A 25130-nucleotide genomic window follows, 5' to 3' on the forward strand; every position below is an offset into this window, starting at 1 on the left:
ATAGAAAGGGAAGGAAGAATCCAAGGTGTGGCAGAAGATTCTGGAAATAAGCTAAGGAGGCCAGTTTATGGATCCCGTAAACTGTCCAAGTACTCCGAAAGACTTATGAATATGGAAGGACCCTTGAGGCCCAGGCTGGTGAACTGTAGTGACTTTCAGTTCGGAGTGGTTACCACAGAGACTATCGAAAACGCCCTGCTTCACTTGGCCCAGCAGAACGAGCAAGCCGTGAAGGAGGCTGCGGGACGGACGGGCAGCTTCAGGGAGACCCGGATCGTGGGTGTGGATGCAGAGTGGGGAGTCAGGTTTACGGGAGGCAGGGGAGCGTTGATCTTTGTTTTTCACTCAAATATTTTGCTAGTACTCTTGTTGTGCGAGGTCGTGGGGCTTATAAGCGATGAACGAGGCTTACTAGCACTCTTTTTTTTATTTCTTAACCCCCACTTCCCTGCACCACTCCCCACGTGCCTTTTTTTATTTTTATTTTTAAAGACAAAGTCTCACTGTGGAGTCATGACCTGGAACACTCTCTGTAGCTTAGGCTGGCCTGGAATTGACAGATGTTCTGACTCCCAGATGCTGGGATTAAAAGCACACGGCATCATGGGGAGTCCCCCCCCTTTTAAAATTAATGTATGTCTGTATGAGGGTATCCAATCACCTGAAACTGAGGTTATAGACAGCTGTGAGCTGCCATATGGGTGCTGGGAATTGAACCCTGGTCCTCTAGAAGGGTAGCCAGTGCTTCTAACTGCTTGAGCCATCTCTCCACCACCAGCCCCCTTTACTCTTCTTTCCATAAACGTGTTTAGAGTGCTTATCATTTACATTGCCTGGTATAGAAAGAGGGAACTGCAATCTAGCCATTGCTCTCAAACTATGTAGTCTTTAGGTGGGAATTGTTAACATATGAGCAAGTGGATACAAATAACGGTTAGAGTGATTGACACAGAGAATACAAGCTACTATGAGAATTTAAAGGAGTGGTAAGATGAGGTCCAGGGATTGAATGATACCATGAATAAAACTTGGGAAAACAAGAGGGAGGCTGGGAGCGGAGGGTTTAGTTGTCCAGGTTGACCAGAGCATATGGAGAAGCAATAGAGAGTAAGGCCAGGAAAGTAGTTTGGAGACATTCCAAGCAGAGGTCTGAATGTCTGTCAGGGGAGAGAACTTTATACTTGTTTTAGCAGGAAAAAAGAAGAATTGAGAATTATAGGCAGTTGTGAGCCACCTGATGTGGGTGCTGGGAATTGAACCCAGGTTTTCTGGAAGACCTGCCAGTGCTCTTAACTGCTAAGCCATCTCTGCTGAGCGAAGCCACTGAAATGTAAATGAGGGGGCCAATGTGGCTGTCATTTTCCCCCTGGTAAAAATGATTTTGTATGTGGTCTAAAGGCTGGAGTTGAGTTGGGAGGTGAGCTAGGGGAGCCTGTGTGTAGTCAGAGTGATGACAGAGAGGAAGGCAAGAGTGGATTTAAAACAGCTCAGAGGCAAAATCTAAAAATCTGAGTTTTTCGTTTAAGAGATGAAGATGGGAAAGATGACTGTCAAAGGGCTGAGCCTCAGAGACTGGCAGCCTCGTGGTGCCATTTGGAGCAGCACTTACACACAGTGCAAGAATAAGGAAATGTGATGTTTGTTTGGGGGCAGTTGTTTTGATTTGGATCTACTAAGTTTAAGATCTGTGAAGAACACCCAGAAGAAGGTTAATAGCAGACTGTTTTAGAACTAGCAAGAAAGGCTTTTAAATCATTCCCATGATACGCCCAGGAGGAGGGAAGAGAAGCAGGTCATTGACAATTCCTTGGGAAACATTTAGTGCTCAGGGAACTGGAACGAGGAAGAGGCAGAGCTAAAGAGTCAATGCAATGAGCTGCAAATGGTGGCTCGGCAGTGACCCAGGACAGGACGGATGTCGGCAGGCAAACGCACTGCACTTGCTACTTTTACAGAGGACCCAGGTTTAGTTTCCAGCATCCACACAGGCAGGCTCACAACCACCTGTAACTCTACTTCCAGGGGACCCAACGTGCTCTTTGCAAGAATGTAGTGTATTCTCTCTCTCTCTCTCTCTCTCTCTCTCTCTCTCTCTCTCTCTGTCTGTCTCTCTCTCTCTGTCTCTCTCTCTCTCTCTCTCTCTCTCTCTCTCTCCTCCCCCCCCCCCCCACACACACACTAAGAGCCTGGAGAAAAAGCTCAGTACTTGAGAGTTTGTGCTGCTCTTCCAGGGGACCCAAGTTCACTTCCCTGCACCCACAGGAGGCAGTTCACAACTGCCTCTAACTCCAGCTCCAGGGGCTTCAACAGCTACCGAAAATTGCTACGAACGTGCACCCACCCCCTACCTCCACACTCACAAAATTTTAAAAAATATTTAAAAAAGTAAAATAATAAAACCCCACCACCAATGTTGGGGAGATAATTTTGAAGCCAGCAGGAGTGTTGTGGACAGACAGTGGTCTGCGGTTTCAGGTGCTTTCAGGGTATCCACAGGAGTGATACCTTGGAAGAGGCCCATGGTTGTTTGTTTGTTTGTTTGTTTTTTGTTTTTTTTTTAAAAAATCAGTCTGGAATAGTCTCTGGCTTTTGATGTAATTGTCTTAGCAAACTGGGAGCAGTGGAAGGCAAACTGTGGGAACGCCAGGGAGAGGGGTGAAGTAGTGGAAGGAGCAGGTGCGACAGCAAGTGTTAAATTCAGCAGTGATGAGGTGGATAGGGGAGCTGTGTCTCAGAGGCTGAAAGATCTTGTAAGCAGTAGTCCACTTTTGTACGCAGTGGAGCATGTAGTAGCAGAGAAACCGAGAGCAGGGTCCCTTCTGCCTAAACCAAGTTCAGGTTCCTTGAGAAACTAAAAACGGAGTAAGTCTTAACAAATCCAGAACAAAATCGAGGATCTGGGGACATCCCTGGACTAGGAAATAAAGCCTAAGGACCAGCAAATAGAAGGTTAAAGGTCTGGCCCATAAATGCAGAGTTGTGCTTAATTCTCTTCCTTGATGGAAATTATCGGCTAGGGCTGTGGTCTTTGTAAGAAAGCTTTGTGTATAAAACTATTTGTGACTTGTGTTAAGTGTATGCTAAAGTATCTTGTGATAGCTTGGTTTTAGTTTTTTGTAGACTTTTTTTTTTTTGAGACTAGGTCTCATGCAGCCCAAGCTGACCTTCAGTTACCATGTGAGAATGCCCTTGAACCTGCTCCACCTGCTGAAATGATAGGCATTGCCAGTTATAGGCATGTCCAATAATTTGTTTTTCTTCTAGGAAAGTCCAATTTTTTTTCTCGGAAGACATATGACAGTATGATTATGTACGTAGAGGCTGGGTAAAGGACCCCCCCACACACACACTCTGTAATTCTTTGCTGATCAATGATAAAGGTTCTTAGGTCTTCGGTTTTCTTTCCTGAGAACTGACATTCGCTCTCGTTTCCACCCTCTAATGATATTGCAAGCTAAATAGAATTTTATCTGAGGCTATTCTTTCAAAGGGAAACAGAAGCAGGATAAAATCTTGCCAAGGTATCTTACACTCCCCCACCTCCTAAGGATTCTTTCCCTCTAAATTGGGCTATGTTCTTTGAGTTAGGGGGTGTTCCTTCAAAACAAGTCAGTCCACAGTAATACTAGAGATTTACCCAACAAACTGGCGGTGGAGAGCGGGTGACCAGCTGCAAGGTGAATTGTGTTTGTAAAGCAATGGGAGCTCTGCAGAGGGTGGTTACTAAACAAACAGTGTCATAAAGACTATGGACGCCCCAGGAGGGACCTTTCTGTTCCTGCCAACATTCCACTGAAAACAGAATATAGGGGTTAGGGTTTTTATCCATCCAAGAATCCTCTTGGAGCTAGGGGATCCCAGCAGGAGGTGGAGACCAATTAGGCCAGCTGGTATATGTTTGTGTGTAACTGACCAAACCTTTTGTCAGCCGAGACTCAAAGGCAGGCTCGGGTCACCGAGGGGCTTGGTGGGCCCTTGACACTGGCCCAGAGCCAGCCTCCTTTCCATGCCTCTGATCTGCCCATTGGCAGCAAAGGCAGCTGAGCTCGGCTCTGCTTGTCCCAGGCTCATCTTTCTCCCCTCTTGACCCTCCTCTCTCAGCCCCACCATGGCTTTTACACGATGCCAAGAGTTCACAGTGTGGCTTGGGTTGCATCTTGTGAATTAAGCTCTTCTTCCCTGTTTTGGCAGAGTTTGTTTTTCTCCTGTCTGAACAATGGTGTCTGGAGAAATCGGTGAGCTACCAGGCTGTAGAAATCCTAGAAAGGTAAGGCTCTTGCATGAGGCCTTTGTGCTGGTGCCCCTCAGAATGGCTGGCGTCCCTAGATCATCACACAGCACTAGTTGCCCCTTTACCTGGAGGCTGTCTGGGCTTGCACCCTCCTTTTTACTTGCAAATATAGTTCTCCTCGCCAGTATTTGATACCCAGCAGGATAAAATGTGGCGTGTCTACAACACAAAGTCCCTGTAGTCTGTGTCACTGTAAGTTTACCCTCTTCTTTTTATTTCCCCCTTACAGATTCATGCTGAAGCAGGCAGAGGACATCTGTCGGCAAGCCACACTCCAGCTGAGAGGTAAAGACACAGAGCTGCAGAGCTGGAGGGCTATGAAAGAGCAGCTTGTCAACAAGTTCATCCTCCGATTGGTGTCGTGTGTTCAGCTGGCCAGCAAACTGTCTTTCCACTACAAAGTAAGGAGCTTGTGGGCACCCAAGTGTCAGCGAGAAACAGCTGATTGAAGGTGCCTGTGAGAAACCCACTGCTAAGCTAGGTGATACTACTCATGTGGAAATTCCAGAGTGTAATTATGCGTCCTAAGCATGCCTCCTGAATACACACAGTCACACAGAGGCAGTTATTAAATAGCCTGAAGTTCTGTTCCCAAAGTATAATTGCTGGACAGGTGCCATCATTCATACAGGTCACCTTTCCTCCCCTTGGACTTCAGGACAGTTTACATAAGGTTCCTGAACTACCAACATGCCTATCAGCATTAAAGACCAGTGGTTACACCTAAAAAGGATAAAATGTTTCTACATCACTATCCAGTGCCTGTGCAGTAAAATCACTCATTCCGCAAATATTTATCGAGTATCTTCTATGGCCCTGTGCTTCAGTAGATACCATGGCCTGGCTACCACAGTAAGAAACATTGTGCTCTCAAGGGATCCCTTACCTAGTGGGAAAAGGCGTAGGTGTAAACAGAATGGAAAGTAAATAAAATAGAAAATAGTGTAAATTGAGGGCTAAGAATGACTCTCATCAGCCTTGCTGAGTCAAGGAAGTTAATGAATTATTGGAACTGGTAGGTGGGATCTGGTGGCTGCAAAGAAAATCAAAACAAAATTAGAGAGGGCAGGGAGGAAGGACCAGACAGAAGGGAAGGGAATCCAGCCCGTGCCATGACTTGAAGGGAGAACAAGGCTTAATTGCAAGTAATCCTGTTTGCATAACTTAGTGGGCTTGGAGGGCTTTGCTGTGAGGGAGGGCATACGGCCTGCATCCTGATAGCTGCATCCTGACGGCTCTCCTCTGCCTTTGCTCTCCTCTTTGCTCAGATTGTCAGCAACATTACAGTCCTGAATTTCCTCCAGGCTCTGGGTTATGTACACACCAAAGAAGAACTGCTGGAGTCAGAGCTCGATATTTTGAAGTCCCTGAACTTCCAAATAAATCTGCCCACTCCTCTGGCATATGTGGAGATGCTCCTTGAAGTCCTAGGTATTTATTACATGTGTCAGATGTGGGTTGCAGACTTCCATAGCAGGCAAAAACACAAATGTCCCCAGGGATTTGGGAACAGGAGACACAGCCTACCAATGAGGAGCAGCGGGAAGGGAGCCCGTGTTTCTGGATGACTGACAATGTTCCTCCAGCACCGGTCAGGAGAGAGAGCTCAGAGGCCTAGCACCTGCTTTCTATTTGGATTCATTAGACACTCTTTCCTTTTCTTCTATGTAACAGCTGGCTGTTTTGGAACTCAATTTGTAGACCAGGCTGGCTTCCCAAGTGCTGGGACTAAACGTGTGCATCACCACACCCCAATCATTAGGCATTTTCTTATTACAGGATCTAAGGGTTTATGAAGAAGCATAAGACAGAATAATGGTACTGTAAATGTATGTATGTATTTCAGACGGAGATCTATCCTTTATAATTAACCTTCTGGCCAGACACATGCCTTTAATCCCAACAGTTGGGAGGCAGAGGCAGGTGGATCTCTAAATTTGAGGCTAGCCTGGTCTACACAAAGTTACAGATCAGCAAGGACTACAAAGTGAGACACTGCCTCAACAAAAACAACAACAAAACAAAAACAAACAAAAAACCCCTGACTTTCTGCTAACAGATCTTTCATTGTGGAGCATAACAGGAAGAGCATTAGCAACTAAACCGCTTTATGTCGTAAGATTATGATCAGAGACCGAGACTCATGTTCCTTCCATGTACATACTCCATGTAGGGTACAATGGCTGTTTGGTCCCTGCCACACAACTACATGCAACTTGTCTGACCCTCCTCGACCTGGTCTATCTTCTGCATGAACCCATCTATGAGAGCCTATTGAGAGCTTCAATTGAGAATTCTACACCCAGTCAGCTGCAGGGGTAAGAGACTTTTCTTGGGTAGGCTCCTTCTGGGGATGCAAAGTAGGGACAGATCCTATGAATAGAGTTTGGGGTTTGGAGCTCAGTGGTAGAGTACTTGCCTAGAAAATCCAGTACCCAGCACTAGAAAATTGGAAACCAGCACAGGCTAATTGGTTTTTATTAACTTCCAGTATGTGGTTCAGATGCAGATGAGTGAGCCCGGGAAAACTTTTACTATTAAATGTAAATAAGTTCAAATAATTAACATTCTTCTCTAGTTCTTCCCTTGCTCCTACTTACAAACTGGGAGTGCTAGATTGCTTTTATAGTCACCTGAGTGGGGAAAAGCCAGTCACATGGTTGCAAGTTGGTCAAAAGTATTTGATTACTGTAAAGTCAGACTGGCCAAAACCTCACAATTACATGTGTTAGGAAGGCAGATGGAACAACAAAAGGCCTATCAGCCACTGAAGACACAAGGTACAAGTTTTAATCCCAGGTGAGCTGGGGGGCATGGGGACATCAGATCAGCTATTACCTGACCATTTTATTTTTTCTGTGTTTAAAAGTACATGATTGGAGCTGGAGAGATGGCTCAGGGGTTAAGAGCACCAACTGCTCTTCCAGAGGTCCTGAGTTCGATTCCCAGCAACCACATGGTGACTCACAACCATCTGCAATGGGATCCAATGCCCTCTTCTAGTGAGTCTGAAGACAGTGATGGTGTGTTCACATAAAATAAATAAAAATCTTTAAAGAAAAAAGTAGATTTTTGGATGGGAGAAGTGGCTCAGAGGTTAAAAGCACTGCCTACCTTCCAGAGGTCTTGAGTTCAAATCCCAGCAACCACATGGTGGCTCACAACCATCTGTAATAGGATCTGATGCCCTCTTTTGGTGTGTCTGAAGACAGGTACAGTACACTCATATACATAAAATAAATAAATCTTTAAAAAAAAGTACATGATTAACATGAACAACTCATAGTTGAAGTTCTACAACCCTAGAGTTTAGGATCACATTTCATACTCGTTCCAAAATTAACATGGTTTTAATTATTCAGGGAAAAGTTTCTCTCTGTGAAGGAAGACTTTATGCTCTTGGCAGTTGGAATCATTGCGGCGAGTGCCTTCATCCAAAACCATGAATGCTGGAGCCAGGTATGTACCACTGAGCAGGACCAGCATGGTCAGATTCAGTAGAAAGTAGTTCCCCATCAGCTAAAGGAACACAGAGACAGGCATTAGAGAGGTGCCAGGACTGGATGGTCAATCAAGAAGGGAGGGCTGGAAAACCAGAGTAGGGTGCAAATGTTTCCATTTTATGAAATTGGAAATAGAGGCCCATGTTCCATTTCCATTTATAGTTACGACCCTGTTCTATCCTTTATGGGGGAAGCAAGTTACTAGCAGAGAGTACATGGTAGCACTATCAGGGAAATAACACGTGGCCATCAACACAGGAATCAGGATTTAATTTTCCCTCTACATTCTGAAAAATGAAAAGCTTGTGAGGCTTGAGAGAAGATCTCAAGCAAGTATTTGTGTGTGCGCACGAGTGTTTGTGCACTAAATGTTGAGATTATTTAGTGATAGAAGCTGTGTCTTTCTGAAGGTTATAGGGCACTTGCAGAGCATCACTGGCATTGCCTCGGAAAGCATTGCTGAGTTCTCTTACGCAATCCTGACTCACAGCGTGGGAGCAAACACTCCTGGGCCACAGCAGCCTGTTCCCCACAAGGCAGCCAGAGCTCTGAGGACTGCTGCCGCTGCCGCTTCCTCTAACACGTGAGGGTGGCTGACCCGCACTGCCTTGTCACTGGACCTCTTTCCTTGTTTACTTTTATACTCAGGGTACAAAAAATTCCAAATTTCCTTTGAACAGTGTTTTGTATTCCAGTTTCAGGCATGTTATTTTTTTCTACATCAGAGATAGTTATGGGAGACAAACATATCTGTTGTGTCATGGTAGGCTAAAAAAAACATCAAAGAATTGGACTGAGTTGATGATGAAACTAGTTCATTTTTGTTTGATAATACTTTTAATTTTTCCTAAGTTAATCTAACTAAGAGGTAATATCAGATAGAGATAAGTATTTTGGGGGACTTTAGAGCATTTTCGATGACCTTGACTGAATCTCTTTGAAGTAACCTTTCTTTCCTTGCTCCCCCTACAGCTGGTTGTTTTGTTCTGTTTTGTTTTGTTTTGTTTTGTTTTATTTTGTTAAGACAGGGTCTCAATACTCAGCCCTGGCTGCCTTGCAACTCACTATACACACCAGGCTGGGCTGAAATTCAGAGGGTCACTTGCCTCTCTCTGCCTCTCAGTGCTGGGGCTAAATACCATCATTTGTTTTTCTCTTTAAACTAAGACATGTTTCAACAGAATTTCTACTGAACTGACTACAACTCAATTCTTTCAGAATACAAAATACTCAATTTTAAGGAAAAACATACAGGCGTACCACTTGGTAATTAATAGACCATAGCAAATCCTTTATTACAAATAATTAAATCTCTCCACGTCGCACACAGTATCAAACAGCATTCTGTAGTCCCACTAGACAGCACAGGAGGCATTCAATGCTACAAGTGAGGACGGAGTTAAACTTGCAACTCCTGACCCGGTGTCCTTTCCCCACATCACCCAACTGTGTGCCACAAGCATCTCATCTCAAACCTTTGCTGTTTCAAATTTTAAGTGCAGGAAGTTGAGAGAGATAAAATCCAGTGAAAACACATTAACGTCAATTCAACTTAAAAAAGAAAACAAAGCAAATTTAAATTAGTTGTTTTCAGGAAAGAGGGAAAGGATGCATGGGGCTGAGTCAAAACTATGGCAGGGTTCTTTGCTATACATGGCGTACTCTGGAAACTATCTGTCATATTTGAAAATAAAGTAGCTTTTGTGGATTTTGGTATTGTAAACATGTGGTTTAATATTACCCAAATTTAATTTAAAGCATCTTTCCAAACCAAACAAAGTATAAAACCTTAAAGGCAAACATCCCCTAAGGAGCAAGTCACTTGTTATAGAACTGTGAGGACACCCAGGCAAGACCCCACTTGAGATTGGTCAGCATGAACTTGAGCGCTTTTGTCCACTGCTCCTCCGAGTTAAACTGGGTTTTGATGGAATAGGAGCCGCCACTGCCTCCAGTGTCTTCAATCTTGCCTTTCTCCACGTCCATCCTGCAGGTGGACATAGCAGAGCTCATTAGTAACAGAGCCAACCTAAGTCAGTTCAGGCAAATGGGCAGGGACTTGATCATGAGACCATTCACGTCACTTTATCTAATAAAGAACGCCTGGCAAAGAATTACCGCTAGTGTATTTTGGATTTGCTTGAAAGCCTAAAATCAAAGGCTGTCACAAGAGCCTCATTGTCATGGCAGAGTACAGGACAGGAGAGGACACACCCACACAGGAGGGAGTGAAGGCTACAGTACTCTTCACTGTCTGCCTAGGCACCCCTAACTCACAGAGCAGAGAGAAAGGCAAAAGAAAAGAGAAAAACTTTATATTTGGGTGTGAGAAAACTTAACTTTCCCCGTCTTTCCTCACTATAAGACAGATGATGTTTAAAACCGACATTCCCCTGCCTCAGCCCGTGCTAGGGTTAGAGGCAAGCCGCATCTCACAGGGCTTCTGAACAAGTCAGTCTCTATGCTAGGCTGCTACGCTGTCTGAGAGAAGCATCGTCTATTTCTATAGGCTGCAGAGAAAGCCTTTCTGAAATGACACTGCAATCTTGAGCCCTCTGCCAAGGAAATCTCCATCAGTACCCAGACAATATTCTTTAACTCGGGTCCAGGGGGTCGCACTGTTCTGCTTGCAGTACCACCGCAGTCCCTGCCCATCAATGTCATGTGAGCAAAGTCTGTTCTTTTTTGCCATTTTTACTGTCTGTTTCATTCACTGGCCCTTTCGTTCAGTTAGTCCCTGCTACTGAATGTTTACTGAGCCCTCGGGGGATACAGGGCAAACACTTACCTGTACGGAAGACAAAATCGAGTCTCTCCTTTTTCCACCTCTTCTTTGAACTGCTGCACACAGTCCAGAAAAGCTACCATTGCATGGTCAAACTTGTTGTCCCAGAAAAACCGCAAACCCCCAGAACAGTATAACGGCAACTCCTGCCCAAGAAGAAAGAACTGGCTGTGGGCATGTTCCCAGTTATCTCCTGGCCTCCAGGTACCCAAGATTTGTCTGCGCCCACCAGAACACGTATTATAGCTGGCCAATAAACTTGATAGCCCTCAACAACTCCCAAAGCAACAGGCAAACACCAGCTCTTGGCAGCTTCAGTACCAATGGAAATGTACTGAACTTCCGTATATTCCCCACCCTCGAGTTCATGCTCTCCTCTCATCCGCCAGACTCTCAACAGGATATAAAAAAAACACTTTTTCTCTGTAAACCCCAAAGAGCTAAGTCTGAACAAGATGTTGGCTCCTTATGAGATAGTCTGAGAAAGACACTGAAAAGTGTCAGCTGAATTAAAAATTATGCCTTTTTAAAGACACAAGGCCTTTTGTACTTTAGGCAAGTCCTCTATCTCTAAGCCTCATCCCTAGGCACCAGTGAACCTATTTTGTTAGGATAAGCATGAACTCTGTAAGCCAATGCAACAAGGTCTCCCAGAGTACCTTAGATTTGTCTGTCAGAGACTCCAGATAGGAATGATTTCCATAGGGAACAAGTCGGTACCTAAAGTGGGGATGCAGAGAGATGGATACAAGACTCTTCCCAAAGCTATTATTGTAAAGTTGCAACCCAGTAACTTTTTTTTTTTTTTAAAGAGACAGGGTTTCTCTGTGTAGCCCTGGCTGTCCTGGAACTTGTTCTGTAGACCAGGCTGGCCTCAAGAGATCCATCTGCCTCCAAGTGCTGGGATAAAGATGTGAGCAACCACCACTCGACTGCAACCCATTCATTTTCAATCTACATCTACATCTTACCCAGAGACTTTACTGTTTCCCCACTCCCAGCTCCTACAGAGTCCATGTTTAACGTCTTCAATGATCCCATCTGGTCGATAGCAGCAGGGGAGGGCTCATTAGTTCATATGTTGTAGCTTACTTTTGCTTTAATTTTTGAACGACAGCGTCTCCCTGTGCAGGCCAGCTGACTGTGAACTTTTCATCCTCCTGCCTGCCTTAGCTTCAACACTAGGATTACAGGGATTTGACACCATGCTAGTATTTCTGGTTTAGACTGTGCATATAACTTTCGGCCTGTAGGTTGCCTTTGTCCCAGGATAGCTGTGAATGAGGCTTCACACATTTGTAGACCACAATATCATACCCTGTTAGAGTTTTAAAACCAAAAACTGAAACTTTTTTAGGGGAAAAATTAGGTTCTGGAGACTGTTGGAGATCTCTGCTAGAGTCATGCCCGTTGAAGACCGCTGCATGGTATCACAGGCAAGGGTCCTATGAGATGGGAAACCACACATAGGCCCTTCACCCACGGCAGTCTATCTGCTGGCAGCAAGCCTTCATGCCACAGTGGAGCAGTACCAGGCGAATAAACAGATTACGTTAAAGACACACTTTACCCAGGGTGCTACGGAAGAGCTGCGTTTTCTCACCTCTGAAACTTCAGACCCATCTTATTGGCCAAAGCATGGAGCAGCAGCACTGTCTGGCCCCAGGCAGCATTGATTTCATTCCACTCCACAGGAACACTGGGCAAGCGACCCAGTCTGAAATTATTGATTGTGCCAAACTGTCCGCTGTGCCTACAGAGAAAGAAAAGGTCAGGGGAAAAAAGATTATAAAACTTGATTATTCCCACTTTCACCGAAGCCTAGCCTCAATCCCTCTCCTTTTCTTCAGACGAATATACCTAAGCTCCCCTTGGCATTTTAAATGAATGCCCCAAAACACCCAAGGCAACATCTTTTCCATCTGCTTCAATGCCAAAGTAGAAGCCTGAGAGTCACTGAATTCTCTCATACTCCTCCTCTGACAGACAGACAGACAGACAAATATCAAAGTCACCAAGCCCCATTGAGTCTGCTTCCTCTCTTTTAGACTCACGTGTGTAAGTGTTTGTCTTCATGTATGAACTTGCACCACCAACACATGCATGCCTATTGGATTCCCTGAACTATGGATATGGATGGTTGTGAACAACCCTGTGCTAAAACTGAACAAATCCTTTGCAAGAGCAACGAGTACTCCTAACCATTGCTGAGCCATCTCTCTAGCACCTTCCTACTTGTCTTAAATCTGTCTACTTGTGCCAGGTGAGTGGTGCACGCCTTTAATCCCAGCACTTGGGAGGCAGATCTGTGAGTTCCAGGCCAGCCTGGTCTACACAGTGAGTTCCAGGTCTACTTAGGAACCCTGAATCAAAAAACAAACAAACAACCCACAAAAGGGGCTGGAGAGATGGCTCAGCAGTTAAGAACACTGACTGCTCTTCTGAAGGTCCTGAGTTTAAATCCTAGCAACCACATGGTGGCTCACAACCATCCATAACAAGATCTGACGTCCTCTTCTGTGTGTCTGAAGACAGCTACAGTGTACTTAGATATAATAATAAAATCCTAAAAAACAGAACAATACAAAACACAAAAGCCAACAAAACAACACCCTGTCTACTTCCCTCCATCTCCAGCCTGCTATTCTTTTGTAGTTTAGATTCCCAGCACCGTACCTCCTTCCCAGATCCTTTCTCACCGTGTAAGTAAAGCTACCATTCACAAATGCAAATGTAGTTATGTCACTTCCCTGAAATGCTTCAATCATTCCCTCTGCATTGGGATCAATTCCAAATGCCTCAATAATGGTAACTCTCCAGTTTCATATCCGGCCACTTGCCCCCTTAGACTCAGTTTCTGTCACAATAAGGTCCTTTCAGTTCTTACATTCACCACTCCCTTGCTCCTGTTTCTGTGCACACGATGTTCTCTGCCAGGAACAACTCCTTCTCTGTAGACATCTACTTCACCTCTCAGCCACATCAGCCTTCTGGGGGGAATTTTCCATGCATCTCCCCAAACTGGAAAGAACTCGCTTCTGTTCTCACCCTGGGCCTCTCATCATCACACTGTCTCACACCTGCCGAGGTATGTACTCCTTCTAGATCATAAATAACCGGCAGGCTGACTTGGACTGTTGGCTTGACCCTCCTGGTGGTTAGCACAGTGCCTTCCACACAGCAACACTCGATAGTTACTAATTCAATAATAAATACACGAATGAGCCTGGGGCTAATAAATCAGCACCAGGCTGGAGAGGCGGCTCAGCTGTTAGGATCACTGGCTGCTCTTCCAGAGGATCCAACTTTGATTCCCAACACCCATAATGCAACTCACAACTTCATTACTGACTCCCTCATCTGGCCTCTGTGGGCACTATGCATGCATGTGGTGCACGTTCATACATGAAGACAAACACACACGTGAGTCTAAAAGAGAGGAGACAGGAGGCAGACTTAGTGGGGCTTAGTGACTTTGATATTGGTCTGTCTGTCTGTCAGGGGAGGAGCATGAGAGAATTCAGCAACTCTCAGGCTTCCACTTTGGCATTGAAGCAGATGGAAAAGATGTTGCCTTGGGTGGTTTGGGGCATTCATTTAAAATGCCAAGGGGAGCTTAGGTATATTCGTCTGAAGAAAAGGAGAGGGATTGAGGCTAGGCTTGGGTGAAAGTGGGGAATCTCAAGTTTTTAATCTTTTTTCCCCTGACCTTTTCTGCCTTTCTCTGTAAACACAGTGGATAATTTGGCCCGGCTAATAAAATAAAGATTTATTTATTTTGTGTTTATGAGTACACTGTAACTGTCTTCAGACACAGCAGAAGAGGGCATCAGATCCAATTACAGATGGTTGTAGGCCACCATGCAGTTGCCGGAATCTGAACTCAGGACCTCTGGAAGAACAATCGGAGCTCCCAACCACTGAGCCATCTCTCCAGCCCCCATAAAATAATTTAAAAGCAGCATCAGGGACCAGGGTTTCATGGGCAGATACAAACACTAAATTCTAGAATCCCACTTGTGTGTGGATGCACACTGTGATGGCAGACATGCATACACACAGCTCACATTATACCTATCCTATCAATAGGAATGACAGGAACCTGCCGTAAACCTAGCATAGGTAAAGGGAACCTACAGTGCCTCTTCTATGCAGAGGTGTGTTGCTAACACAGCTCAGATCCAGACTGCCCATATGCACACACACCCCTGCCCTCCTTACCAGATGTGGAAGGTGGCATTGAAGACATTGGTTTTCTTGAGCTTGTCCAGCTGGATCTGGGCGTAGCGCACCTGGTTCTCCACACTCTTGAGTTCGTCATCCAACTCCAGCTGCTGCCTTTTAAACTCACTATACTCCCGCTGGTACCTGGGAGCAGCCAAGGGGACCAGGAAGGGCTGACTGTGGAGGCTGCAGCACCTCTCTCCTCATTCTTCCTAAGGATTGACTCTAGTGATATAGTTACATCTAATTACACAACTCTCTACGTTTGCCATTGATTCCTCTCAGAGGAATGTTCTGAGTACAAAGTATAAAAATGTCTCAAATTCCAGGTGCTCATATTTTAAACTATAGAAGAAAGGACTCTTGTGAACTATGACAAAAAAAATTCTGTATTTTTTTTTTCAGATGTGAAACAAGAATGAGTCTCTCAGCCAGGCGTGGTGGTGCACGCCTTTAATCCCAGCACTCAGGAGACAGAGGCAGGCGGATCCCTGAGTTCTAGACTAACCTTGATCTACAGAGTGAGTTCCAAGACAGCCAGGGCTACACAGAGAAACCCCGTCTTGAAAAACCAATAGTGGGTCTCTCATTGCATTTATTTATTTGTGTATAGGCGGAGTTGGGGCTTTCCTGCCCTGTAAGTCTCAGGGATTGATCTGAAGTCATCAGGCTTGACATAAAGTCCTTTAACCCACTGAGCCACCTATCTGACCCAGGCAAGTGTGTTTTCAGAGCCCTGGTGCCATCACTCCCCCCAACTAACATCCTTGCTTCACCTCTCATGGCAAGCCTTCCTCCACAGTCCCCACCCCCACCCCCCACGCTTCTGAAACAGGCCCAGAAACATGCAGCTCTGGAGCAGACATTATACTACTGCCTGACGGCCGACCCAGTCAGACCTAAGCTGGCCCCCACTGCCTCCCCCGTGCTAAAGGCAGAAGGCAGAAGAGCAGGGCAAGCACCCACTGAGCTTCCTCCTGGTCCAATCTCTCCGCCTCAGCCTGGACCTTCTCCAGGTTCTCTGCCACCACCTTGCGGTTCTTTTCCACATCTTCCAGCTCCTGGATCAGCCTCTCCTCCTCCAAGGCCAGCTCCTTCAGCTCCCTCTGCAGCTGCTCACTGTCATCCTCATTCATCTGCTCTAGGATCTCCAAACAGCGTCTGCCAAGGCACAGACACACACAGTCTACTGACTAGAGGGCACCTGTAGTTCCACGAGCCTGAGGGGAGCAGAGCTCTTAAGTTCTGTGGGCCAAGCAGTCCCCCAGGCCCAGACCCTGGAGCTACTCACTTGTAGTTCTGACATTCATTCTCAGTGACATTGAGCTGAGTGTCCAGCTGGTCTAAAAGAGTGTCTGTGCATTCCTCACACAGCGGGTGATCCACATCGGTCTGGCCCGACATGATGTCAAACAGGTCTCCAGTGACCTGGAAGCATGGGACAGTCAGGACAGGGCCTCTCCTTGGCTACCTGCCGAGCCACCCCGTAACAACTACACAATTCTTGACAGTGAAATTAGACCAACTTGCCTTGAGTCTCCGGCTGAGGTTCTCCATGGTGCCACCATCAGATGCCTCCCCGATCAGAGTGAAGCTATTAGCACTTTCTGTAGACATCATCCTGCAGACAGCCCCCCACCCATGGGCCACATGAGGGAGCAGAGAGACCTCCTCCACCTACTGTGCTGCCAGTGGCAGAGACTCGCAAGCACCAGCTGGGGGGCCTCAAAGTGCGCACCCATTCCTAGCCCGTGTGGGCCTCCCAAGGATCCCTCTCTCCCAAAGGAATGCCATGCTGGTCTTCACAGGGGTACTACTCAGCACCAGGTTAGCCTGGATAGACTAAGAGGGAGAGGGGGCATCAAAAATGGATATGTAGGTCTACAGCAAAAAGGAAGGAGAATCAAGAAAGATCATTTTTAATATTACACTCCTTTGACAGCACCTTTTACCTGCTACATCAATGAGAACCAAGGACCTAAATATCTAACAAGTGTTACTGAAAACTTCTCAAGAACCCATCTCAATGACTCCCTCAGTAGCCCTCAGTGCCTCATCATTACAGGCACTAATCCTTCTCAGTGTGTAAAGGACTACAGAGAAAAAAAAATTAATGCTGAAAAGAACAGGTCAGGTATAAGGAAACAGCTTTCCTAAAAAGAGCCAAAAGGCTAGATGAGAATTCATCACCTAGTCCCATGTCCTAATTAAAATTCCTTTGGTGAGAAACAGGGGACTGAGGAATAGTAAGCACCTGGCTGGGGGGATGAATCTTCGAGAGACACCATCCTGGCGAGTTTCAATAAATGGCTCCTGAGAAAGAAATGAGAGCTTTAGAATTCTGGCAGCTCAGAATGGAGCCTATTTCCCCCAACTCCTGAGAACTGTTTGGCTTTAGCCTAGATTGATAACCACAAAACTTGATAAACAAGAGACAGGGTTTCTCTGTGTAGCCCTGGCTGTCCTGGAAGTCACAATGTAGATCAGGCTGGCCTTGAACTAAAAAATCCGCCTGCCTCTGCCTCCCAAGTGCTGGGATTAAAGACGTGCACCACCACTGCCTGGCTAAACAAGAGCAACTTAAGAAGTGAGTAGTTATCTGGGCTGGGAGATGGCTAAGTAGATAATATTCTTTCTACTCAAGGAACATGACCTGAGTTCAGATGCCCATAGTTCAACAAACAAATGGGAGGCAGAGACAGGTAGATCTTGGAAGATTTTTTTTTTTACACACCCATCCGGTCTACATAGAACAAGAACCAGGGTTATACACAGACCCTGTCTCAACAACAAAACAATAAAAACAATGAATTCCCCACAAAACAAAATCAAAGCAAACTAAACAAAGAACAAGGAGTGACCAGGGTGTGCTCCTTTCATGGCCGAACAGGAGGACCTAATGAGCCTCCCTGTTTGGGCAGCCAAGCTAATCTGCAAGCTGCAGGATCAGGTCCAAGTTAGACGCTGTCTCAAAAAGTAAGGTGGAAACCTAGACACAGCCTGTGTACATATGACCTAAGAGAGGACTCACAGCACAGACAACTCCCTAGTACCATCTGATGACTACTCTACTTGATGGGGAACAGCATTTTCTAAGGATACCAGACTTTATTTGTGGTTGGTTCAATTTGCATTTTCTAAACACGTACCAGTTAGGGAAGCAAACGCCCTAAATCACGGTACAAGGAAAAAGGCAGAACAGAACACAGTGTGACTTGCCATAGCATAAAGTAGACCACTTACATACTTTTAGGAAAAAAAAAAAGATGTTTCTTTAATGCTCTTTAAAGAAATCGGTGGGCCTGTCAGTACCAGAACTGCCTATCATCAACAGTTCTAGAACATTTATGTTCAACATTTTGAACACACTGGCTTCAGCTGCCTGCCTCTTTTGCTTCTTTGCAGGTTTTCTCTGGCCTTGCATGCTAGAATTAACAGCCCCCAACCCACTTAAGGTTCGCTTTTCCCAGTGACAGCAGTCACTCGGATAAATCCTCCCGTATTGCTCAGGCAAGGTAAATCTCAGGGATGAGGCCAGCGCTTTCCCCAGGATGCTGTGCCACTGGTGTGTGACCATGTCTCCCTCCTAGGCTTCTTTCCCTTTCCACCCATCCGTTTTCTCTATTTTGTACTAGGGTCCCTTGGGATCCTCTCCCAAGTCAGTAACTTCTACTTGACAATGACCTGCTCCCCACAAAAGAAAATCAAGCTACAACATCTATCTTTGGTAATGAAAACATCCCTATTATTATCAGCACCACCATCATCACTGGACATGATGGGCTCTACCTCTCAACTACACCCCCCACCCCCCTGGGCAGCTTCATCACTGACAGCACTAGAATTTAAAAATGATATATTCTAACACTGCAGATCTTTCATGTCTACAATAAATATTCAACCCATTGTCCAAACAAGATGTTTGTGAATGGAGAAAGACAGTAACTCTAGAGAATAAAAGATATTATTGAGAATTCCCCGGAGTAACCAAAACACATAGGTCATCCCATCTCTGAGCTTAGTCATTTATTTTTTAAGTTTCATTTATTTATGTGTGGGTGCACGCACATGCCGAAGTGCAAAGGACAACTTGTAGGAGTCGGCTGTCTTTCCATTGTGTGGCTTCCCGGGTGTGAACTCAGGTCCTTAGGCTCTGAGCCAGGGTTGGCTGGCTGGAAACTTACAACAATCTTACTGCTTCAGCCTTCCAAGTACCTAGAATTTTAGGCATTAAGCCACTATGCTGGTCTATAATCACATCTTGAAACACACTTCTAAAATATTTATCTACTTATGGGTGAGGGTGGTCAGAACGTGTGGCAGCCACCCTCACCCACTGAGCTGTCTCGATGGCCTTATCACCCCACTTCTTGATTGATGCTTTCCTCAGTAATCCTGTTCCTTGGGGTACACTTGGGTACCTCCCAATGATCTGCAGTGGACTCCATGAACAACTTTATTTTTCTGGGGTCCTGGGGATTGGATCTAGGAGCTTGCATCCGCTGGGCAAGCACCACCCCTGAGCTAATACCCCAGCCCTCAACTTAGTTTCTCCTGTTTGCTGTTTGCCTTTAGAGGTCGGGTCTCATGCAGAGCAGGTTAACATCAAACAGATGATCTTGAACTTCTGATCCTCCTGCCTCCACACCCAGTTTAATGTGATGCTAGGGATCAAAAAGCAAACACTCCACTAACTGAACTACCACCCTAGTACTGTTTTTGTTTTTGTTTTTTTCATATATGTATCTCAGGCTAGTCTGGAACTCACCATGTAGCCCAGGCTAGCCTCGCATCTGTCATCTTCAGGGCCTCTGCCTCCTGTGGTTAGGATTACAGGAGGGCAACATCGTGTCTGGCTAGAATCTCTCTTATGAACCACTCTTTAGTACGAGCCCCAGCGCCCGGAGGCCCCAACACTGCAGAGCTCCAGGCTGTGGGCTGGTGTGTGCATAACCAGCTGCCGGTTAGGTTTAGGAGGAGGATGGGGAGAGGGCACTGCTTTTACCTCTCCTGAGTTAGCCTCTTCCTCCTGGGTCTCTCCTGGTTTCGCCTGGGCTGTGGTAAGTAATGGAGCTAAGGGCAAGGAAAATCCTGAGTCAGAAACAGTCTTATCAAAGCAGGAAGGCTTAGCAAAGCATGGGGAAGAGTCGGAATTCACCTCATTACCAGCCCCAACCCTACCACAATTCTCCCTCTCTGTTCTCACTTTGTAGCCTGGCACTCATTAGACAGACTAGACGGGCCTCTAACTCCCTGAGATACACTTGTCTGTCTCCTGAGCACTGGGATTAATTTGTGCCACCATTCCCGCCCCATCCCCCTTTTTAAATTCTTTATACAAACAAAAATGTTTTTTTCCCCCTTTTCCTGTTAGTAGAATGTTAAAATCCTAAAAGCACCATGACTTTAAGAGTCATATAGAAATAGTTTTCATGCGCTAGGCATTTACTTTAAAGGTATTTCAGAGACGAGAGCAAGGAATGGGTCTTCAGACCAGGTGTGTTGGCAATTGTTGAAACTAGGTGGCGGGCACACAGGGATTCATTATATACTTAAAACCTTTTAAAAGTTTTTAGAACTTTTTTAAAAAAATTATGTGTATATGTCACATAATTTTGGGGTGTGGGTTGTCCACATGTGGACAGGAAGAAGGCGTTGGGTTACCTGGACCTGGAGTTACGGGCAGTGTGCCTGTCCACTGGGAGTTAAACTCAGGTTCCTCTGGAAGAGCACTAAATGTTCCTAACCAGTGAACCCTCTCTGCAGGCCTATATCTTAAGTTTTTCCATCACAAAAGTTAGCATCCCTTTTCCCTAGAATAACTGGGAAGGAATAAAATAATTTTCTGGGAAGCTGTATGTAATCTGATTGTACTCATGTATCAAGGATGTAGGGCTAGGGATGTGGCTGAGTGACAGAATCCCTGGTATGGGAAGAGGACAGAGAGCCAGGTACAGTGGTACATGGCTATAATCCCAGTGCTTCAGAATCTGAGGAAAATCTTTTTTGTTTTGTTTTGTTGTTGTTGTTTCAAGACAGGGTTTTTCTATGTGGCCCTGGCTGTCCTGGAACTTACTCTATAGTCTCACTGGCCTCAAATTCAGAAATCTTCCTGCCTCTGCCTCCCAAGTTCTGGAATTAAAGGCGTGTGCTACCACTGCCGGGCTGAGTCTGAGGAAATTCAAGCATGTGTTTAAAGCAAGCCTCTGTTATATAAGACTCTACCTCAAAAACAAAACATCACCAACAAAGACACAGCTAATATTCATTCAATGACAATCTATTCAGCCGTTTTTTTTAAAAGCATGAACTCCTGTCATTAAGACTGAAGGACATACATTAAATGAGATTATCCAGGCCCAGTAAAGCAAGCACTGCCTGGTCTCACTCAGGTGTGGTGCATCTCATTTAAACTGAGAACAATATGATGGTTATACACAACAGACTGGTTAGACAGGAGAAAAGTTCTGCTCTACTGGACGGTGCTGACTATGGGTACCAATGGTGGACTGCACAGTCCCCAAAAGCCAGCAGGGACGATTAGAAATGTTTCAACCACAAGGAAACAAACAAACAAACAAAACGTTAGAAGAGACAAATGTGCCAACCCTGATTTGAACATCATTACATGTGTATTCAAACATCAAGTGGCACCCCCTAAATATATCAGGTTTTAAAATGTATGAACACTAGTTTAGAAACATGTAAAGCCGGGCATGGTAGCACACAGACCTCCTTTATTCCAACACTTGGGAGATGAAAGCTTTCAACACACAACATTAACCTTTAAAAATGAAAAATAAGCCAGGTGTGGTGGCGCACACCTTTAAGCCCCAGGACTCTGAAGGCAGAGGCAGGACAATCTAGCCAGGCAAGGGCTAGAGTGAAACTCTGTCTATACCAACAGCAAGAACAATGAAAATAATTTTTTTTTAAGGAGAAGAAAAATAAAGAGCTGGGCAGATCACTCAATAGCTTAGAGCACCTGTTGCTCCTGTAAAGGACCTAGGTTCGAGTCCTAGCCCTCACACGGTGGCTCACAACCACCTGTTAACTCCAGTTCAGGGATCTGACGCCCTCTTCTGGCCTCTCCCGGCATCAGGCATTCTCGTCATGGACAGATGTACATGTAAGCAAACCACCTATACACATAACTAATACTAATTATGAATAAAAATGAATCAAGGTCTAGGGAGCTATATACAACAAAGCCAAGGTTTCCATGCTAATGCCAGGCCCATGAACGTGTTTAAACTCGCTAATCACCTCTCTCACTCTCTTCTTCAGGCTTCAAGGCTCTCCTACACTTCACTGGACCTCAGGTAAGTATGCTCACTGATGGCTCTAACCTCAACTCGTCACCTGTAAGAGGATGCACCATGGCACTTCTCCTGTCCTTTTTATTTTTGGAAACAGGGTCTCATTCAATAGCGCAGGCTGGCCTGGAACTTGAGGCAGCTCCGGCGTCAGCCTCCTGAGTTGCTGCAGTTATAGATGTGAGCCACCAAGCCTGGTTTCCACGGGGACTGTTACAGGACACCTGATTGATACACTGGTAAATCTTCAAGAAATTCTGTTATATGTGAATACTCCTTCACTCTGGAGACACTGTCAGAGGTCTATTCCTGACGAGAAAACCGAAAGCCAGAGACCGCCACCTCAATGTCCCTAAAGTTGCCCACTTCCCTCCTTCTTGACCACCCCTTTCCTCGGATCCTGCTGACCTGTGAGTTCCTGGATGGTGACCCGGTCCAGGATCTTGAAGCTCGTGTCCAGTTTCAGAGGCTGGCTACAGCGCTGGCACACGAAGCTCACCTGCATGGTGCTGCTGGACGCCTTAGACCCCTCCATGCCTGCGACAGCGGAGAAAAGACGACGTTAAGAAGAATCGGCTCCTTTGAACCTCGGGCCCGAGGCTACCCGCTGCCTTGGTGGTGGAGGTGAAGAGGAAAATCCCGGTCCGCGCCGTTCCCTCTGGGAGTGGGATGACACCAAGAGGACCCGCTTCCGGGGCAGAGCCCAGCTAAGGCAGTCTAGTCTCCCGAGCGGGGAAACGGGGCACCAGAGTGGCCGCCAGGGACTCTAGGCTTCTTCCTAAGGTCTCACTTCAGGCCCCGACGCTCCTCACCTCAGGAGCCCGGAGCCCGCCACCCAGGCTCGTTCTACCGCGGGGGCACGGTGGCCTCGGGTCCGCCCCGGAGCGAGACCTCCAGAGTTCCCATCGCCCGGTCTTCAGCTACTTCCCGGTCGGCTAGCTGAAGACTTCCGCCCAGGACCAGAAGTGACGTCACGACGGGAGCTGACGCAAGGACCCCTGCTCCAGATCCCTGTTTACCCGGCTCGGAGCGCCATCCAAAGGCCGAGCGGGGAAGTGCAGCAGTGCCGACAGGTGGGCCGAAGCTGCCCACACTCTTCTGATTTAGACGGTCCACTCAAGATTTGTTACTTCCAAGTGGAGCCACTTCTATATTCCTTAGGGATCAGGGTGTTGTTTGTTTGTTTGTTTGTTTGTTTGTTTGTTTGTTTGAGACAGGGTTTCTCTGTGTAGCCCTGGTTGACCTGGAACTCGCCCTGTAGACCAAGCTGGCATCCACTTCACAGAGATCCACTTGCCTCAGCCTCCTAAGGGCTGTGATTAAAAGCGTGCACCACCACCTTCCGGCATGTGTGAGCTTTTAAAGTGTATTTTTGGGAGAGTCAAATTGTCTAAACCCTTCTGAGGGAGTGCGTTTGGCAGGATGGTAAATTTTATTGTTATATGTATGTATGTATGTGTATGTGTGTATGTATGTATATATGTTTGTATATGTGTATATAATAAAATGCAAATACATTAAAGGTGATAGTTATATGTATGTATATATGTGTATGTGTGTATTATGTATGTATATAACAAAATGTAAATAAATAAAAAGGTGACAGTGGAGACTGGAGAGATGGCTCAGCAGTTAAAAGCACCAACCGCACTTCCAGATGACCTGGATTAAATCAAATCCATCCACCCACATGGCAGCTCATAACTGTCTGTAACTCCAAGAACTGACACCACTATCACCACTTTCACACAGTCATCCATGTATGCAAAACACCAATGCATTTGTGGTGTGTGTGTGTGTGTGTGTGTGTGTGTGTGTGTGTGAGAGAGAGAGAGAGAGAGAGAGCTGGCTCCTGTGAGTATGTGTGTATCTGGAATCATATCCAAGGCCTCTCATATACTAAGCAAGTACTCCACCAATGAACTGTATGTCCAGCCCTACTTTGTAAGTTTAACATATGTGGGCTGCCAAGATGGCTCAACCTGTAAAAGTGTGTGCACCAAACGTGAGAGAGACCCTAAGGTCAATTCCTAAGGATCGGAGTAGGAGGAGATGAAGTTGACCTCCAAAGGAATTCCAGGGTATGGACTGCCCTCCACCACCACTAAGGATAATAAAAATAATTGAATGTTTTCCATGTTGCTCCAGTTTTGTTAATTAACATTCTCATTGCTGCAATACATCACAGCAGAAACGCACAGATTACAGTGAATTTCTTTATTGATGGAAACTTCCATTGCTTCCAATTTGGGTGGATACAATAATATCACAATGAGGAATTGACTTTGTCCTAGAACAGAACCTTATCATTAAAAGTACTGTAGACTTTGGAATCTTCTCTTTATTAACATTGGCAGTTGTTTTCAAAACAACTCATATTATATTCTGCCTCTAGTAATCCATTAAAGGGCCTGTTTTATGATGCCTTGCCCAGTATTGGATAAGATATATTTGAGGAACAATAGCAGACAATGGCAGTTCTCCATTCTTTTTTTTTTTTTTTTTTTGGTTTTCAAGACAGGGTTTCTCTGTATAGCCCTGGCTGTCCTGGAACTCACTTTGTAGACCAGGCTGGCCTCAAGCTCAGAAATCCACCTGCCTCTGCATCCCGAGTGCTGGGATTAAAGGCATGCGCCACCATGCTCGGCTCCAGTTCTCCATTCTTGTAATTGATATCACTGATTGCTGATAAGGTTGAAGAGTTTGTCATGTGGTCGCCCCTTGCAGTTCTTACAAATTATGTTCACATATTTGTATTTATTTATTGGATCATAACGTCTTTCTCAGGTTTTAAAATAAATGTTTATGGCCAGGGGTGGTGGTGCACGCCTTGAATCTCAGCACAATGGCAGGCTGATCTTCACAGTGGCCGGCCTGGTCCTCATAGTGAGCTCCAGGTCAGTCAGGGTTGCATGTTAAGTCTTTGGCACACAGATAAACACACACAGACACACAGACACATGTAGACATATATGTATACACAAACACATAGATACACAGAGAGAGAGACA

General features: G+C 45.7%; 2 protein-coding genes across 5 annotated transcripts; one reads left to right on the forward strand and one right to left on the reverse strand.

The window, feature by feature from the left end:
* Positions 1 to 2: 2 nt before the first annotated feature.
* Cntd1 (cyclin N-terminal domain containing 1) lies at positions 3 to 9501 on the forward strand. Its single transcript, NM_026562.2, has 7 exons — positions 3 to 280; positions 4192 to 4267; positions 4521 to 4692; positions 5560 to 5722; positions 6465 to 6609; positions 7654 to 7750; positions 8205 to 9501. The coding sequence occupies exons 1-7, from the start codon at positions 106 to 108 to the stop codon at positions 8379 to 8381; spliced, it is 1005 nt and encodes a 334-aa protein (NP_080838.1). The 5' UTR covers positions 3 to 105; the 3' UTR covers positions 8382 to 9501.
* On the reverse strand, positions 9058 to 23086 carry Becn1 (beclin 1, autophagy related). 4 transcript variants are annotated; one of them, NM_019584.4, is made up of 12 exons: positions 22932 to 23086; positions 22528 to 22656; positions 19809 to 19876; positions 17058 to 17116; positions 16334 to 16424; positions 16095 to 16231; positions 15770 to 15964; positions 14801 to 14947; positions 12183 to 12332; positions 11239 to 11299; positions 10583 to 10725; positions 9058 to 9781 (listed from the first exon to the last, which is right to left on the reverse strand). In NM_019584.4, the coding sequence occupies exons 2-12, from the start codon at positions 22652 to 22654 to the stop codon at positions 9613 to 9615; spliced, it is 1347 nt and encodes a 448-aa protein (NP_062530.2). In that variant the 5' UTR covers positions 22655 to 22656; positions 22932 to 23086; the 3' UTR covers positions 9058 to 9612. The 4 variants fall into 4 exon arrangements, with proteins under 4 accessions (NP_062530.2, NP_001346749.1, NP_001346748.1 ...); NM_001359820.1 differs by having other exon boundaries at positions 15766 to 15964; positions 16994 to 17116; NM_001359819.1 differs by lacking the exon at positions 19809 to 19876.
* Positions 23087 to 25130: the final 2044 nt, after the last annotated feature.

The sequence above is a fragment of the Mus musculus genome, chromosome 11 (genome assembly GCF_000001635.26).
Source record: "Mus musculus strain C57BL/6J chromosome 11, GRCm38.p6 C57BL/6J".
NCBI lineage: Eukaryota > Metazoa > Chordata > Mammalia > Rodentia > Muridae > Mus > Mus musculus.

What these genes read in the sequence shown, in the direction of transcription:
- Cntd1 (NM_026562.2), top strand. Translation starts at nt 106, where the DNA reads ATGAATATGGAAGGACCCTTGAGGCCCAGGCTGGTGAACTGTAGTGAC. An exon ending in ACACCCAGTCAGCTGCAGGG is followed by an intron (nt 6,610 to 7,653) that starts GTAAGAGACTTT and finishes TTAATTATTCAG; the next exon opens with GGAAAAGTTTCTCTCTGTGA. An exon ending in ACCATGAATGCTGGAGCCAG is followed by an intron (nt 7,751 to 8,204) that starts GTATGTACCACT and finishes GTCTTTCTGAAG; the next exon opens with GTTATAGGGCACTTGCAGAG.
- Becn1 (NM_019584.4), bottom strand. Translation starts at nt 22,654, where the DNA reads ATGGAGGGGTCTAAGGCGTCCAGCAGCACCATGCAGGTGAGCTTCGTG. An exon ending in AATGAATGTCAGAACTACAA is followed by an intron (nt 15,965 to 16,094) that starts GTGAGTAGCTCC and finishes GTGCCTTGGCAG; the next exon opens with ACGCTGTTTGGAGATCCTAG. An exon ending in CGATTTTGTCTTCCGTACAG is followed by an intron (nt 9,782 to 10,582) that starts GTAAGTGTTTGC and finishes GTCCACCTGCAG; the next exon opens with GATGGACGTGGAGAAAGGCA.